This window comes from Anticarsia gemmatalis, chromosome 23 (assembly GCF_050436995.1).
Source record: "Anticarsia gemmatalis isolate Benzon Research Colony breed Stoneville strain chromosome 23, ilAntGemm2 primary, whole genome shotgun sequence".
NCBI classification, from domain to species: domain Eukaryota; kingdom Metazoa; phylum Arthropoda; class Insecta; order Lepidoptera; family Erebidae; genus Anticarsia; species Anticarsia gemmatalis.
In genome coordinates, this window is record NC_134767.1 from 1,992,577 (window position 1) to 2,009,615 (window position 17,039).

At 33.8% G+C, this 17,039-nt stretch overlaps 1 protein-coding gene across 1 annotated transcript; it reads left to right on the top strand.

Annotated features, from left to right (window-relative positions):
* LOC142983152 (serine protease 7-like) lies at positions 1-3,298 on the top strand. The gene is made up of 4 exons (XM_076130021.1): positions 1-170; positions 484-658; positions 2,191-2,366; positions 2,597-3,298. Exons 1-4 carry the CDS (start codon positions 110-112, stop codon positions 2,995-2,997), a joined length of 813 nt encoding a protein of 270 aa, XP_075986136.1. The 5' UTR covers positions 1-109; the 3' UTR covers positions 2,998-3,298.
* The last annotated feature ends 13,741 nt before the right edge of the window (positions 3,299-17,039 follow it).

Here is a 17,039-nt window from a genome sequence, read left to right on the forward strand (position 1 = left end):
CTTTAACTGTAAATGCTGCATTGGATGAACATGGAAATTGTGTTAGCGTACTCACAATTACTTCGATTGCGAGTTTAGTTTTTGTTTGTTTGCAAGCGAAGCTTTATCTATGATTCGGTCAATTATCGTTCTGTTGTGTGTCGTCGGAGTTTGGTCCTTTACGATTAAAGGTAAGGAGAAATTTTGATATTTGCTTTCGTTACTTGTTTAATTATAACAATTTGGTTGTTTAGAATTATTTGTTTGTATCTTTGTTTTTATTTCAATTTGCATTGCAATTTATTTTACTTTCTATCAATTATATTAAAAGGATATTCTTATCAATAAAGTTCTTTCAGTTAATTCAAATGATTATCATTAATCACCACTTCAAGTTACGATCAATATCGTTTAATCTTAAATCTAAGTTTCCGTTTATTGATATCAAAAGCCCTTAAATTATAATAATAATATTAAAATTCTAATATCAAATTTCCCTTTCAGAACCTAACTGCGGTATTGAAGCTAGTACGAATCTCATCCACCACAATCCGTGGGTAGTCTACCTCGAATATTGGAGAGACGGCGTCAAAACTGGCGTCAGGTGTACTGCCACCCTCATCGACAGCCGTCATATCATCACGGCAGCTCATTGCATCAGGACTCCTAAATATACTAGGTATGTTGCTATCTATTGCATTAATTAGTTTTTTGATATCTTTGATTTGAAATTTTACCTTATCAACATTTCTGAGCATGACTTTCACCGCTCATAGATTGATCTGTCCGTTTTTCCAACTGATAGTTATCCAAAAATGTTGGTACTCTAATTTCACTGTGCTTGCTACAATATCTAATTAAATTAGTTCTATCTCATTCGAACACAAAACCTAAACTTACAGAATTTCCCTTTAGGTAGCAAATTTCCTTGATTATCTTAATTTCTATAAATAATTCCGTTTATCTTCGTGGTAATTCCATTATTCGTTATTTACTGTTGATTCATTAACGAGCTTAAATATTATAAAGTATTAATCTTTTGACGTAATAGGGAATACCGTATTTCCATGGTGTGTTCAGTTTGTACCAATAAATATTGATTATAATTAGGCTACTGCATACTAATTGTGTAGGTTAAGTAAGCAATAAAAATATAGTTATGTAGGCAGGAAAAATTGGAAAACTTTTTGATAACAATAATTAAGGCAAAGACTTTGAAGAGAGTTTTATTTTGGTAACTTAAGATGATCTTAAGAACAAAAGATTTGAAGACATGAAAGCTGAACGTATTCAAGAAAATATTTTTTAGTTTAAAAGCCAATTTGTCAATTAGTATCAAAAATATATTTGGTATATCGTGTGACAGCTAATATTATGATAAGATCATTGTTACTTAATCAGAAGTGGTAAAAACGGGACTTAATTTTCAAAATTGGTTAACTTTCATAATATATTTAAAAAACAACAGCTTTCACTAATGATTCACTGTGGGGAAAATGAGGGATTTCTACTTGTAAATACTCACAGTGTAGTAAACATTACTCATTCTACGAAACCTACTTCAAAACATAAACAAATATACCTAAAATATAAAGAGCTTAATTTAGAAATTGAGAACCAATTAATAATATTACATTGAAATGTATTTACATAATATTATGCAGATAACAAAAGTACCTATTATTGATGGACGTATTTTACGTGGGAATACCGATATTGTTGCGCTAGTAGCTGTTTTGACATTTAACCTGCAAATCTTTCCCTGTTCGGTTACGTGGATTACTTAGGATTCTGGAATTCCAATATCGATGAAAACATCCTATAAATTGTAAACATTATTATTTATAATTAAGTACGTACAAATGCATTGTACTTATTAGGTTAAGAATTTTGGATAATATGTAGGTCAAATCTAATCGCACGATTGTCGATTGTCCCTTTATCCTTACTATTATGCATACATTTTAAATCAGATTAGTTAAATGATAAGAAGTTGAATAGATCAAAATTTTAAGCAACTATTTTTTATTTCGGACTTATTTCATACAAAAGTTTAGAGCCTACAATTTTCACTACATACATAATTTCACGCCATTTTCCAATCCCCTGACTAAAGATCGCCATTTGGAACGATCCTTACAAACTTTCCTTGCTTCATTCATATCTTGTCGTACAAAATTTTCGTTACTTATATAATTTTCTTCTTTGCAGGTTAGTAGCCCGACTCGGAGAGTACGATCTGACTTCTGACATTGATTGTGTTGACGGCGTCTGCGGTGATCCGATCATCCGCCTGGAGGTCATTGACACCATCGTCCATCCTGACTACGACAACAGTGATCACGATATCGCTATTCTCAAACTTGAAGCAGACGTAGCTTTTACTGGTAGGTTTTAAAACCAAACTAATATTAAGGCAACACTAATTTCCTTGATCTTCTTGCCATGTTTAACTTAGACCAAGAAAATGTACACAATAATTGCTACCATTTCTTTATATTTGATAATTAAATGTGTCACCTCTACAATTACCAACACAATTAAAAAAAAACTTTCAGACTTATTAGTCAGAATATTCATATTTTTACAATATACTTACCGTTTTCTTCTTCAACAGATTTCATCCGACCAGTATGTTTACCAAGCGGCCGTCTGCAACCAGAAATCACGTTCGCAGCATCAGGATGGGGAGAAATTCCTCACAAAGGCTATTACAGCGACATCAAGAAGATTATTCCTCTCCCTCTTTGGAAAAGGGAAGATTGTTTGGCTGCGTACAAGAACTTCAATGTACCTGCTCACGTCATCTGCGCGGGAGGGCAGGAGGACGTAGATACCTGCCGAGGGGATTCTGGAGGACCTCTCGTTTGGGTTCAGAAGAGGGTCGAGCTATGGGGAGTGACAAGTGCTGGGAATGTGAACTGCGGAACGAAGAACTCCCCCGGCTTGTATACGAATGTAGCTGAACATCTGGACTGGATCCTGACCGTTCTCGAACTGTCCAGGGCTAGGGACTGATATGTATACTCTTGTATAATTTGAAGAATCTACCGACTGTTCTATCGTTCGTTCAGAGCAGTTCGGGTGGATTCAATACGTGATGGGGTCACGATTCATTATGATAGCTGGGGGGAGGTCGTTGACCTTCCCCCAGCAAATAAAATATCCTTTATTGAGGAAGAAAACTGTGTTACTAGTTTTAAGTATTTGTCAAGTGCAACTAATACATTTTTTTGAACAAAATGCTGCCTGCGTAAGATTGTGAATAATTTACAATAAACAAAAATATAAAAAAAATGTTCCTAATACTAAGTTTTAAGAAAATATATTGCCATTTAACTTAATAAACTAATATTTATTATAACACTTGGTTTTTTTATTATTTTTCTACTTTTCCCGCAGAATCACTCAACAACACTTTATTTAAAGTACAAAGTTCATTTTCTTTTCTATTATTGGTAACATCACTACACTAAACTTAATCAATAAGTTGCACAGAGAAGTGTGTATACGTCATAAAGTTTTTAATTAGTGGACTTATCCTTTTTCTCTTGCAAACTTTGCATTAAATGACACTTATTGACTTCTGAAACAGTTCAATTTACTGACATATTATTATATTATGACACATTTTATATCTAAACCAGTGCTTTCCTATAGACGGGCACCCATTACTTTTTAATTTATTGCATAGGTTTTTTTTAAGATTGCGACAAAATCGAAACTATATCAGAATACTATTTAGAAAGTTCTTAATTATGAAAAATAGCTATAGATGATGAAACCGTATCGTATGTTGAAAAAGTATAAAATATGTATAAAAAATCGTAAAAAGAGAATTCGTTTCCTGGGTGTTTATATAGGGGTTAGGTATATAATAAAACACACATATATTTATCTAACATTTATTCGTTTCATATCTAGATCAAAATTGTATAGAAACGGAACAACAATTTGTTTAAAATGAATTTATATAATCAGTCTTTTTGTAGATATATTTTTTAGCAGTTACCGCTACAATATTATAAAATTCGACTTAATGTATAGGTTCTGGTAATAAGTGACTTTTAAATTTAAATAATTAATAAGCAAAAAGATGAACCAAATACGGAAAAAATACAAACCGTTAAACCGTTAAAAAAAGCAGTCATTCGAACACATTAACATATTATTATCGAGGTAAATTTTTAGGAAAGAGGAACTTAAAAGATAGCTTAGTCAGAAGACTCACGAAAATGAAAAAGCTATTCTGACACAATACCTCACATAGGTAAAAAAAATAGACTTACTATCTGAAAGGGAAGACAAGCTGTGCCCGGTAAATGGAGAAAAGCTCACCTCTTATTACATGTGACTAAGATTGTTAACGGCGTAACTTCTGCCTAGACCTTCTGGTATAACGAGCGTGATATTATGTACGTACATACATACGTGACTCATTTCACAGACACACCTTTATGTATGTGTATGTATGTATGTATGTGTGTATCTATGTATGTATGTATGTTTGTATGTGTGTATGTTTTACCTGAAAGGATCAAAGTCTAAAAGCTGGACTTTGACCGTTGAATCATTTTTATGATACCAACATACCTGTCAAGTTTTTTTAAACAAAACGTAAACAGGTTCTGGGAAAAACCCAATGCTTAGGTATTAGGTAGGTAGTTTTAAAATCCGCTATTATAATCTGTTTAGGCTTTCATCTCTTCTGGATAAGTGTCAAATAGCTTATCATATGAAATTTTTATTCAAAATTTCACACACGGTCATTCGATTCCAAACTAAACAGAGCTTGTACTATGGTAGCTAAATAAGGAATATATGTGCTTATATACTTCTAAATACGTACATACTGATACAGGTAATTAAAAACCAGGCTTAGGACAGATACTTGTGCACATCACAAAAATATTTGTCCCAGGTGGGATTCAAACCTCCTCCACCTACTCCTAAACCAACTCCACACGCGGCGCTACAATTATTGCGGCGAGGTGACCACTTTAACCACTGCGCCAAACGTGCAGTTATAAGGCGTGATTTATAATTATTTGTCATTATTAAATTTATTGTGCAATAAACATCCCTTTCAATATTCCCGTCTTAACAAATGCTATAGATCAGAGCAATAATAAAAGTAGGTAAAGATATTGCACAACAGAATGTGAGTCAAAATAAATGATGTCATATTACATTGGTCATCATACAGACGGTCGGAGCCTTTTTAGTATCCTGTCTGTGATAAAACAATTTCAATGTGGCAATTTCTATACTGTTTTAATAACCAAAACTGTGCTCATCTTTTTAAAATAGATTTTTCAAAATTTCCTATATACTTTGTAGTAATAAATATGTGTAGCGCGATTTTCTACAGGCGCTACTGTCGTAGTTTAGTAGGTCTAAACTTGCACCTTTCATGCAAGTGAATAATCCCGAAGCAATACTATTTCTAATACACACATAACTTTTTGAAATTATGAGTGATTACTGATTAGTGTATTAGAAATAATGATCACTTGTTCTAATGGTGAAGGAAAATATCGTAATAAAACGTTTCATGCCTAAAAATTCTTTAACACATTTCTTAAGGGCGTGCAAAGTCGAGAACGCACATTTCAGAAGCGTAGTGGACTCTAGGCCTAATCTATCCTACGATCGGGAGAAAAACCTTATCCAGCAGAGAAATAGTTATTGGATAAAAAAAACAATCGATTCTTGAGAATGTGACATGTTTTTTTCTGTGTTACCAACTCAAGGAGGCTGATCAGGTTTTTTAGTATCAACATTTTAGACGAACCTATTAAAAATTCAAGTGTTATGATATTTTTAACCCAGTCACTACCCTGTTATGTAATTTATCGTGTGGCTATTCCAGACCTATGGTTTACCTAACATATTGTCCAATACTATTACAATGAGCTATTTCGATAATATTTTCAATGTATTTTGTCCCGATCTTAGGTCATTACTCTTAGATTAGTGGCTAGTTATGCAGATTTCATACAAATTTAGGTTTTCCCATACAAACAATGAATTATTAAGTGTTGTAGTTTATGGGATCTAGGTTCAGTATTTACAGTAAGTTGTTAATTAAAATTGTAATATTAGTCGTAGATTAAATGACGTTACCGGAATGCACGAGAGGTTAGATGTTTCGGGATTAGTGCGAGGTTGGGACTTCGGAATACCTTTAAGAACCATAATCATTTATTAATTTAGACCATTTAGTTACACCATAGAAATATATGTAAGAAGCTGGAACTTCTACGACACACCTACTTCTTTATATCTTTGCATTGACTGTATAATGCTATGGGCATCAAGTCCGCTTATAATATATATAGTGTTTAAATGAACAAATACAAACACTTATAATTTATTGTTATAGACACAGTAAGTGATTTTTAGCCAAAAAGATCTGGTAAGAAAATCCTGGTTACTCTTTAGAACTGTGTTAAAAAACTTAAGCATGCAAGATTTCATCGGGATATTTTTTCCTTCGCCGTTAGCACAAGTTACCATTACCTGCTTCTTATATTTAAGCAGTCTTGATTTCGGAGTGACTAGGTGAGCTTGAGCTTGAGTTCTATTTTAATTAAAATATGAACTGTTTTACGTAATAGAATGACTTAAATACATAAATAATTGTTCTGTTAGGTATGTAAAAACCCATTACTATGTGGTTTTAAGATTTCCCATACCTATTTATTGGCACGAGCCGATATAATAGGGTAAAAATATAACTTTTTATGAGTATAATTCATAAGTAGGTACGTAAAAAGCTTTTTTTATTCCAAATTAGTCCGGTCTTTAGTATCTGCCTATGAAAAAAAGACGTGGTTTGTATGTAGGTATTTTATATCTACATGCTTATGTGGATAGGTGGTCAAACACGAATTTGGTCGTATTTCTTTATTTTGCCTATGCGGATTTCTTTTATTTATAAAACTCTATTAAGACAAACCAAACTGTTCCCTATGCCTTTGTGCTTTAAAAAGTTCTATGACAATTTCTTAAAGGTTTTTTTGTTAATAGTAAGTCAAGGATTCTAGAACATACTAGGACGCCTAAACAAAAGCCTTAAGAGCTTGCTTAAGACCGACTAATAGTTTTGGTCACTCACCCAAAATTTGGCCTGTGAGAAACATCCCACAGGCCAAATTTTGGATGGGTGATCATGAGGTGATGACTACTCAAGAATTATTGTTGAATGTAGATGAGTGTACATAGGTAAAGTTACAATAAGGACATAATGCTTTTGTAGGTACCTAGGTACAATATTTTTTTTTATGAGAACAGCCCCAAATCATACGATTTCGATAGAAAAGGAAAACCGCAGTATTTTACTCATTTATTTAAGTAGTAACAAGTCTAGACCGGTTAGTTAGTCATTCTTAATCATTGTATGAATTTGTAATAACGATCTATTAAACTTTTTATAACATCACGTTTTACCTTAAGGTGAGGAAATACGCCCACGTCTCACCGTTTACTATGGGATAAGTGGATAACATACATACGTTATATCACGCCTCTAAAGTGTAGGCTGATGTGTAGAAAATATATCACCGTGAGCAATGTTAGTCCCGTCTAATATAATAGCTTTTTCTTTTGTTTAACTTTTATTTATCACTTTAAAAACAAAACAACTCCCTTACTAAGAATTGCTCTTGTGTCGCGGGAACTTTTAGAAACGACTATTTGTGGAGCGCACAAATATTTGTTGATGTTTTTTTCGATAGGTTTGACTAGGTCCGTAGCGCAGTGCTTTAAGTGACCGCGCCGCTATCATTGAGTCGGGAGGACGTGGGTTCGATTCCCACACGGGACCATTATTTGAGCGATCCACAAATAACCGTTTCGAGTCTAGTTGTGCTTTGTGTCCGTTGTTTGCATGTTTGTAAAAGTCTTCGCGTGAAAGAGTGATTCTTAGCGCGGGAGTTGTCTTTACAAAAAAAAAGAAAGAGTTTTACAGCTTGTTTTTTAGAGAAAACATATAGCGTGGGTTAAGGAAAAGAAAAACAATCTTTGACAGACAAATGAATACGGCAGTAAGAATAGTCTTTAAGTGTAGGCAGTCAGAGGGTTAATCAACTGTGACCTTAGTTGACCGCTATTCGATAACCTCTCGAGCGCCCCACGTCAAAATTCAAATATACCGTTAAGCGTCCAGGCCAAAAATGGCGCGCGAAATTGAATTGGCGGTTGGCGTTTAAGCGCCGATTCCGTCATATTTTGATACTAACACCCTAGTCATACCTTATATATTTGAAATCTACATAAAATTTGCTATATATTAAAAAAATAAACCACAAATAATATTTGATAGTGGTGGTACAATAGTCGGTTTAATCTGAATATTTTGTGTTTTAGGCATGTGTTTGAAGAAAGTCTAAAAAATATTTTTAGGCATAAAAAATAATATGACGGAAGGTCTTATCGTGTAGTTAATGAATAATGACATTAAAATCCAACTGTAAAATATACTCAAATCTTTAAAATTAGTTAAAAAAAGTATTTACAATATTGGTCATAAAGGAACATGTCGTTGGGTCAGATGTTGTTTAAGGTGCTCTCTGGCCTATATCAACCACTTATTCAAGTGTGTGCATTAGATCGTCGTCTCGTTTCATCAGCTTCAATGTCAAATATGTTTGAAAGGGATAAACATAGTTTTAGCATTTAATTTCTACGTTTTTTTAATGTAAGATCGTTTTGCCGTACCACGGTGGCGGGACGCTTGACGGGGGTAGCACATTCAACCGTGACACGGTGGCCGGGCGCTTGAGAGGATAAATAATAATAATATAATCTAACTGAGTAAGGAATTGCGGTTGCTGGTTCAATATAATTCTTACTTTGCTACAGAGCCAATAAAGAAACGATGTACTAAATCAATGACGTATGTACTACGTCAGAACGTAAGGAAATAAATGGATTGTAAAGGAAAAAAATATGAGAAAATGTATTGGTATATCCAGAAACTAAAAATAGGAATAGCCAAGCACGTTAAGGTCGTTAGGCATCTATACCTATAGTGAATGAGTACCTCCATAGCGGGGTCTCGGTTTCGAATCTCGGGTTAGAATTGATTCCTGAGTTTTTTGCCAAGAAATGCTTGGTGACTTGCCCGTGGGTAATAAGTTGAGAATGTATCTCTTTGCACGAAGATATTAAAATGTCAAAAATGTCAGATTGTGGATAAACCGTTGCAAGTACCTATAAAAATATGTAATTGCTCAGTCTAATTCAATATTAACCTAACTGCAAAAAATATTTTACAAACATACATACATACATAATATCAGGCTTCTTCCCATAGGAGTAGTCAGAAACCCGTGAATACTGCTACAGAAAATGCCACAGTACTGAAAAAACAGACTGAAATAAAAGCCTTAAAGTACAATAATTTGAAGTCAGTCACTTACTACCAGAATATTAATAAACAGTTATACAAGACAAATATTTACACATTTTATAAGAAAAATCTAATACACACGTGTGAAGTACCCATTTTTAATGTATTTATTTACTTAATGTATGAAAAAGTCGATTTTATTATTGACAAAAATATTTGTAAAGAGCAAAAAACTAACCTTGCCCTTATTTCGATAAAATTACTGTTATTCGCGATGAAAATTCAAAGGTTATTTACTCTTTTTACGTTTTTGTTGTACAACCCGATTTTCTATATTTATCGACAACTGAGTAAGCTATCCATAGATTTATATGAAAAACTGAATAGCGCCCCTAAATTGTTGCGCAAGAAGTAGTTATTTAAAGTAATTTTGAAAGTTCGCTACTCGGTAGTGCCAAGTCTAGCAAATCGCGAGTGAAAAATGTCGTGTATGCTCAATAATTTTTGCTCTCACAAATATTTTTGACAATTTATTGTTTTTTGTTAGTCCTACTCTAAACTACAATATTAATATTACCAGCAGTTATAGATGAAATAAAATCGTGTGTAAAAGATTTTACCTATAAATCCTTTCTCACATAAGACTCGACAGTTGAACTGTCATGCAACCAAAACTCGTTTGCAATTAGTTTGCGACCGGTTGCAAATGATGATGCAACTTGAATAGGGATGTTTACTAATTATTTATTTGTCTGGTGTAATATTCAATTTATAAATAATATTGGAAACGTATTTTACTTTGTAATTCACCAAAAAATTACGGCTACATATCACATGACGTCACAGTGTGGCACAAAATACAAGTTATGAAATCTTCGATGTTCACCTTTCGTTATTAGGAAAAGTAAAAAATACGCGTCTAATATTTATTATTAGTTCACTGACAGACTAATTACAATCTAATTTGTGTTATCCGATAGCTCCCTATTCCGGCCGGCAGAGGCAGGTTATAATACTTTACGTTTTGGTTGCCCTATGTGAGATTGGTTAAACAATTATAATACACAGTACACAATAGTACTTTAGGTTAAATATTTTACAATTTCAATTCGTCTTTGGCCGTTTTAACAATTTCTTTTTAGATCCATACGTTTTAATAAAAATCTCGGTATCAAGAGACCCAAGATTTGTCTTAAAAGGTCGTTTACAAGAACGAGAAATCACCGAGGTGTTACGTGTCATATATCTTTATGTGTCTGAATATAGCGACAAGCCGCTGCACAGAAGGCGAAGAATAAATACAACAGAGGTAGGCAAGGTGCAGGTGGCTTGTGGCTTGCTGCTATATTCAGTCACAAAGTTGTCATTAGTTATTTAAGATTGATATAGACTCCTATCTATCGTATTTTATTTACTTTCATTTGAGTAAAATTTCCATCACGTCAGTATTAAAAATGAATAGTTGCTGTTCAACTTATTAGCAATTACTTCTAGCAATCGTTAATAAACAATTGCTAGCAACAATTTCAAGACAAAATTAGCGAGCAATTTTATTCTGTTCAACAATTTGTTGCTCAACTATTGCTTAACAGTTGCTGAATCAGCAAGCAACAATGGAAAAACAGTTGAGCAACAATCAAGCAACGTATTATTTGTGTTACAATCCAGATTTCCAGTAGTCATATTTGTTTTCTGACACGTTTATTTACAATGAATTTCTGTGAAAACTTTTCTTAGAGTAAAACCACATTTAACAATCTTCAATCACATGAACTTCTTCAATTGATGATAGACTGATGAATTAGGGAAGGTTCATATCTGTCGGAACATACGTCGCGTATTATCAGGTCGCGTAACGTCAGAACAGACAAATGTATAGAAAAACCCTCGACCGTTCACACTCAACCGATGATGCGTCGGTGCGAAGCCCATACAAATTAAGTTACGCCCGACGCATCTTCCGTCAGATATTAACGTTCTTCTAGGGAAGTAGAAATAACCGATCGACGTCAATACAGTATCCATTTCCTTTAATTTCGATTATAAATAATCTTATTATATTTAACAAAAATATAATATCTAATCTACAAATTATAAAACAATTAATAAATTTTAATATAATAAAGGTCAACTCACATAAATATATACATTTCCAATTGGCAGTTATTGGCACAGTTTTTAAACATGGTTGTGGTCTTATTAGTAAATAATATAAACGATATTGTTTAACGTATTTTCTAAAGTACCCAAATAGTCGGGTCACTGAGCGAGCAGCCTCGCGAGGCAATATCTCGGTCCCGCTCATTTCGATCTGAAAGAAAAGAGACCTAGATATTGCGATGCTGTTCGCTCAGTCAGGACCCGGCTAATAACTTGTTGAAAACACGATGAATTACAATAGGGATTTTGCATATTAGTAATTTAGTATTAAGACGTGTACAAACCGCGATAGCTTAAAATCTTCAAATGTCTATTTTTGTTAGAAAAATTCATTAAGTATTCATTTTATAATTTTACCAGTGTTTTGTTTTCATTTAAATTTTATTTTGTAGTAACTGCATTTCATAATTTCACTTAAAGTTTTAAAAACTGTGACGTAAACATTGCTAGGAAAATCCGCAACCAACAGTCACTTCTTCAAACTCCGATTTAGTGGTTACACATTATCCATTGCTTGTACAGTTGAGGTAAAGTGGAATAAAACTAGTAATAAACACGCAATGGAAACGTGAACACGCGACACAAACGTACAGTTAATAGTAGGTTATTGGGATGAATCATTGTTTCGGCACGCGACTTCGCATTGTATCATAAAATAGTTTCCTCAATACTTAAAAGACTTACCTCCGGTTTCTGAGTACATTTAGCGGTAGTTAATCTATTCAAACTGTTATGTTTATATGAGGTTAAACTCTATTGAATAGATAAACTACCGATAAATGTATCTTAGAAACCGGGCATAATTTTTTTTAATATAATCCGAATGTAACTCGGATCAGATTTGTATCATCCACAAATAGGTGTCGCGTCTGGTTGTACTTTGAGTCTGTTGTTTTTAAACGTCTCTCCGAATTGTATGAGACTAAAAGTCAGTGTAAGGTAAGTTAAGGTTCATCTATTGAAGGCTATATAAAGGGCTTTTGAAAATCTGCCAATATTCAATTTGATGATCAATACGACTTTTATTTAGAAGTGTAAAAAATGGTCAAGGAAGGTCGGTTTTCTATCGATTGTTCCTTTTGAAAATTTTGGAATTGTTGCTTCACAAAAAGGAATTGCGGTAAAGAAGCACCATACATGCGATTGAATTAACATTGAAAACCATTGTTTGCAGTATTTAGTGTAATAATTCCGTTTTACTTTTTGTTGAACTACATGTAGCTCTTTGAAATATTTCCTTAACTTAGGTTCTGCGGTTTCGCCTTAAAAGGCATACTGGTTTTTGTGTTTATAATACAGGTATAGATTACCTATCATGGTAGGTACAGTTAACTGCAAAAGTTGCAAAACAAATTCAATGTTTCAGAATCCCATAGTTTGAAGCATTATTATTATTTCATCATTTATTATTTACTAAATTGAAAAAAAAATATTCCAACGAACTTTACCTGATTTTCGTTAAGAATTTTTAATATGTTGTAGTTAGGAAGTTTTGAAAATATGAGGATGCTTAGCAATGTTGGAGTTGAGTGTACAAAAATGTTTTCAAAAAGGCTATGTTACTACTATGTATGGGTAAACAAGTGACGTACAAGGGAATGGGTTTTTTCACTAGTCGCATTGTTATTCAGGATTTCATGACAAGGCTGTGACGTCATTGTTTCAGAGCACGCGGTCGGGAAGTGAAACTTTCCTTTTGAACTTTGTACTGGGGATCACGTATTTCAGTTGACAACTATTTGTTCTTCCTTCGATTATAGTGATTAACACGTTACGCTTGAAATTTTGACAACCAATTTTCCGAGGGGTATCGAGTCACTTCGTGTAAAATACTGGTATTCAGCTCCATCCATTAAGACTGGACGCCGACTCCAACATAGTTGAAAGGAAGGCTAGACTGATTAGGAAATGTCTCTCATAATTTACTGTCATAAATCTTCGGGACAAGTTGACATGCCTTCCTATATATAGAGGAACTCGGTATAAATAATATGATCACCCGTCCACAGAACAACTTCGGCAAGTGTAGCTTGACCTAAGAGATCGATCTATTGTAACTTAGCCGAAGCTCCTCCTGAGAGTTATTTCCTACTAAACTATAACGTTCGTGTGTAAGGGGTTAACACGTATTATGACGTCCGAACATAACAAGGTATTATGGAATAAATACTATTATATTGTATTATGTATGAAACCACAATAACATTTACACATTCATAATTTGTTTTGAACAAGTTTGGACTGTGCCAATGGCATAGTCGATTTTAATGCTACAAAATATCAATAAGTACATTTTGAACCCGTTATCGTCCCCTGCTGGGCACTGGGCACAAGGGTCTTCTCGAACGAAGGAGGGGTTAGATCTTGACTTTGCCACTCTGACCAAGTGCAAGTTGGGGCTTTGCCTTACCTTCAAGCACTGCTTTTAATGAATTTTACATATGTTTTCCTTGTAGTTATCTGTGTTTTAGAAATAGAAATCCTTGTAACGGAGAAGGGATACATCGTCATAAAATCCTTGCCTGCCTGAGAGTTTTATAACAGTTCTTTACGGTAGGCAAAGTCCCCAACCAGCACTTAGGCAATAGGACTCAAGGCCTGATCCCTCCCTCATACCAAGAGGAGACACTTACCCATCAAGATTTCAAAGATCTCTTCTACATATCTCATTTAGTACTATCACTCTTGAAAAATTCAATAAAAACGGCATGCGGTTTTCCCTAATGTTATCATTTATCTTAGCACGCGAATGATTAAAATTATCTACGTAATTAATATACTGATGACGTGCTTCTAACCACAATTTCCTGCATTTAAATCTTATTTGACTCATGTTGATATATTTATTACTGTGACAACCTAGCCTTTCTTCCAACTATGTTGAAGTCAGCTTCCAGTCTCACCGGATCCAGCTGTATACCAATATTTTACATGGAACGACTACCTATCGGACCTCCACAATTAAGTTACTTGGGGTGAGGAGGTCGTGTTACAACCTAGTTACCTAGATTGTAATCTTGGTAGAACAGGTTGTCAGACTCCAAGCTTCTGACTGCTAGTAACGACTATCAAAGATCTTTGAAAATAACAGCCACGACCCACAAATTACTGTGCCTTTCGAAACTGCGAGTAAATTGGTATGAATAATATGGTCACCCATCCACAGACCAATCTCGATAAGCGTAACTTGACCTGAGAGATCGATCCGCACGGCTGTTAGTTAATACTAAATGGTGTTATTACCACGCAGAGCCTATTATAGGTGTGATACTGAGCATGTATGATGTTCAACTCGTTATGGGAACATTCCAACAGAATTGTAATCATTTGAGAACACTGCCCGACTTAAAAATGGGACCCCGAAATTTGTAATCAGCAAGTGCGCACTATCGATGCAAACAAATTTCGTAATTAATAACTCATATTAATTTTTTAACCTTGTATTGCTTAGTCAACAGATTTTTTTACCTGTTGTGGTTAATGATACATTCACGTATACATACATTTTTTCTACTAGCAACCTCCCGCGATTTCGTTCCCATGGACTTTATATTCCTCTTTTTCACGACATATTTTATTCGTAGTAGCCATAGCGTGATGTGAAATAGCCTATAGCCTTCTTCTATAAATGGACTATTCAACACAAAAAAGATTTTTTCAATTTAAACCAGTAGTTTTTTTTTTAATAGCCATTTTAAGGTAAAAATGCGTGTTCGCGTTAATTCCCGTATTCTATTATATATTGAACCAGTAGTTTCTGAGGTAAACGCATTCAAACGAACATAAACTTTATCTTTATATGTATTAGTGAGGATTCATATCCTATTATGAAACATCCTTCACTGTGACGTACTTTGCAGTTAGAATGAAATTTACAGTTATTCAGTCAGTCTTATTTAAAATGCAAATTCTTGTGCAATTCATTTCAGTCTTGATAATTTTGTAGATAAATGTCAATAATGCATCCGACTGCTGAATAGGGACTCGGGTTTGATTCCCTAGTCGGGCGAAATGTTATAGGTCTTTTCTAAATTATATAGGACTATTTCTTAATAGCCGTTTGGTAACTTGCCCGACATATGGCAATATTCAAACCTCTTATTACATGGGACCAACAATCTAAATCACGAAAATTGGGTGTATATAACACACTTTCGGCTATCGGGTATAATAGACGTGATTCTATCATATAGATAAAATAAATAAATATCATTGGACAACTCAGCCCGGTCATTTGATTCCAAATTAAGCAGAGCTTGTACTGTACTATGGTAATCAAATAACTGATAAACATACTTATATACTTTTAAATACATACTTATATAAATACATCGACACCCAGGCTCAGAACAGATGCTCGAAAAGTAAAGGAAAAAGTTTAAGTATTTATTTATTTGTTCCATTTAATGTTAAAGTTGCGGAACCGATTTTCATCCAATTTGGTAGTGTGGTAGATATTATTATTTATAGGAAAGAAATAGGCTACTTTTTAGTACATTTAACCACCATTTTTACCCAAGCAAACGTACGAATAAGGTAGTAATAGTATAAAATATGGTTCTTTACCAGTTATAATGAAAACGGTTAGAAACAATGGTTTGTTTAAGAAAGGTCGTACAATTTGTGGTTTTACACGTATTAGGGAAGTCTTACGTCATTATGATATTGCGTCATATAACTACGTTATTGTTACGAAGGGAGGATTTTAACTTGTTAACAAACTTTCTAACAAAAAGTTGCGTTTGAGGTGTTTGAAAACAACGAATTGATTAAACAATGTTATCTATACTAATATTATAAAGCTGAAGAGTTTGTTTATTTGATTGTTTGTTTGTTTGTTTGTTTGAACGCACTAATCTCGGGAACTACTAGTCCGATTTGAAAAATTCTTTGAGTGTTAGCCCATTTATCGAGAAAAGCTATAGGCTATATATCATCACGCTACGACTAATAGGAGCAGTTAAAAAGTACCAGTGAAAAATGATACAAAAAATTATGCCTTATAAGATTAAAATTGTAAGACTGATTTTAGTGAAATGTTGTCTGAATGTAACAAACGATTTTTAGCTTTCATTCTACTAATGGGGCTTATACGCAATTTATACATTCTTATCTGCTAGTTTTCTCCCGACACTTTAATTCGAGCCTATTATCAAATTGTCCTCTTAAATTCCAAACGAACGCATGATTAAACGCTATTTTTGAAATGATAATAATTAGAATGTTTCATCCACATATTTTTTATTTTAAATCAGCTTTTGATCACTCGCTACTTGGGGATATTATAATTCGATTTTAGGATAAACTCGAATACTTCAAGATTGAATTCGAACTCGAGTGTCGAGAGTAAGCCAGCTGTTAGCGACCATTTTACCGATGTATCTCGGTCAACGCATCGGTTGACCAAAAATATACCGTAATCCTTAAGATAGTAATCGCGCATAAGACCAGTTTACAGAAGAAATAGGATGGCAATATGTCTGTGTAAGAGAGAGAGAGAGAGAGGAGAGGAGAGAGTGAGTCTGATAAATAACATGACGAAATT